Here is a 1,777-nt window from a genome sequence, read left to right on the forward strand (position 1 = left end):
GTAAGACAAAGTCAGTGACATCATCAGCCTGAGAGGGTTACAGAGACATTTCTCAGGCTGTGGAGGTCACAGAAGAGCCCAGATTAACATCTGCAGACCTGCAGACTCACCTGGCTCAGATAAGGTCAGAGGTCAACAGTAAGAAAGAGGCGGGGCAAAGATGAGAGAGTCCAAGCAGAAACCACTGCTGACCAAGAAGATCACAAAGTCTCGTCGCACATCTGCCAACAAACATCTGGAGGATAATATTCTGAGGGCTGACGAGACAGAAGCTGAACTTTCTGCGTTTCATCCAGAAACATCCCAGCAGCAGCAGCCAGGGTGGTGGTCGCGTGACGGTCTGGCTGCTCTGCAGGAACCAGCAGCTCCACCTCTGATTGGCTCAAAGTCTGGACTTAAACCAGGCCCGGCAGTGAAGCTGGACTTAGCTCCAGGTCGTTCATGATTTAAGATGAGAGGCAGTTAGTTTTCACAGAGCTGTACGTGTTTGCTTCGTCCATTTCAGGCGCTTTTTATTTGCAATGCAATGAATATTAAAACACTTACAACCATGTGAGTGAACCCTAACATGGGCACACAATGCAAATCAGCAGGGAGGGACTGTAGCAAGTCATTGTTCTCTTCAGGTTCGCGTTCATCGTTGCTAAGCAGATTATACAACAGCAGCATTTCAAATATGCAGATCAAACCTGTGAGACAGCGCTGCACACACACCAGAGAAAGGTCAGAAACCCTGTGATGTGAGGAAGAACAGGCAGTATTGATTTCAGTATAAACTCCCTCGATGCTGCTACAGAGGACGCTGGCTGACTTTGAGTCTGTGCGTCTGAAGCTGCTGCGTGAACATAAATAAGAGACCGGCTTTACAGAGCTGTGTGCTGATCGGCACTAATGAGGGTGGAAACGATGGCGGAGGCTGAACTGATGGTCTAAAGATCAAACCAGCCCACGCAGAGAGCGCACCGAGGTACAAACTGCCTCTGAAAGCTGCACGAACACCAGCACGCACCACTCCAGCTCTCACCTCTGCTCCTTCATTACAAGCTTAAAAATGCATCTTTATTTGACATGAATATGAGCGGAGAATCGTGCATGCGCACGCAGCCTGCTGCATTACCAACAGTTTTACTTTGAACAGCAGGAGCAGGTCAGGGAGTCGGGCTGAAATCCACAGAAGAAGAAGAGGCAGGAGGAGATGTGGTGGACTCCTTCCAAACTGCTGGTGTGAGGGCAGAAGGAGGTCGCACCAAACTCTGATTATGTCACTTTAACTGAGGCCCCCGAACGCTGAGGGGTGGTCGACACGTCTTCCTGAAGCCTCACTTCAGCTTCGTAGGACGTGACCATATCTAGATAACTTTGCAGCTAATGCTAGTTAGCAACTTCCCACAATTACCCACACAGCAGCCATGTTATTGGTCACATGATGTCATTAAAATGCTCCTTAAGGCTCCAACATCACAAACATGGTGCAGACGTCCAGTTCAGGTGACGCTAGCAGCGACAGCCACCTGTCAGTCAAAGAGGCCACGCCCCTAATAATGCAATCCAGTTTAAACAGGTCTCTGGCCTCAGTGTTGTAAATAATAATAATAATAATATTTTCATCCACATAAGATACAAACAGCTGGAAACGACAAAAACGGGATCAGAAAGTCTCTCCATGGACGACGCAGCGTCGCTAACACTCGGCAGCAGCCACAGTTCTGCTGAGCAAAGACCTCACAGCTCGCTCCTCACTTCAGCTCCGAGTCTCTGCGTGCAGCCGCTTTACCGG

At 49.2% G+C, this 1,777-nt stretch overlaps 1 protein-coding gene across 1 annotated transcript in view; it reads right to left on the bottom strand.

The window, feature by feature from the left end:
• Positions 1 to 6: 6 nt before the first annotated feature.
• Positions 7 to 1,777, bottom strand: part of prokr1a (prokineticin receptor 1a) — a gene marked incomplete in the record, with an annotated part of 7,255 nt that continues 5,484 nt past the window's right edge. Inside the window, 1 exon segment of the mRNA XM_042227819.1 lies at positions 7 to 1,777. Within this exon segment, the coding sequence (XP_042083753.1) occupies positions 1,742 to 1,777 (36 nt within the window).

The sequence above is a fragment of the Haplochromis burtoni genome, unplaced genomic scaffold, assembly GCF_018398535.1.
Source record: "Haplochromis burtoni strain Fernald_Lab_line unplaced genomic scaffold, NCSU_Asbu1 Contig_282, whole genome shotgun sequence".
Taxonomy (NCBI): domain Eukaryota; kingdom Metazoa; phylum Chordata; class Actinopteri; order Cichliformes; family Cichlidae; genus Haplochromis; species Haplochromis burtoni.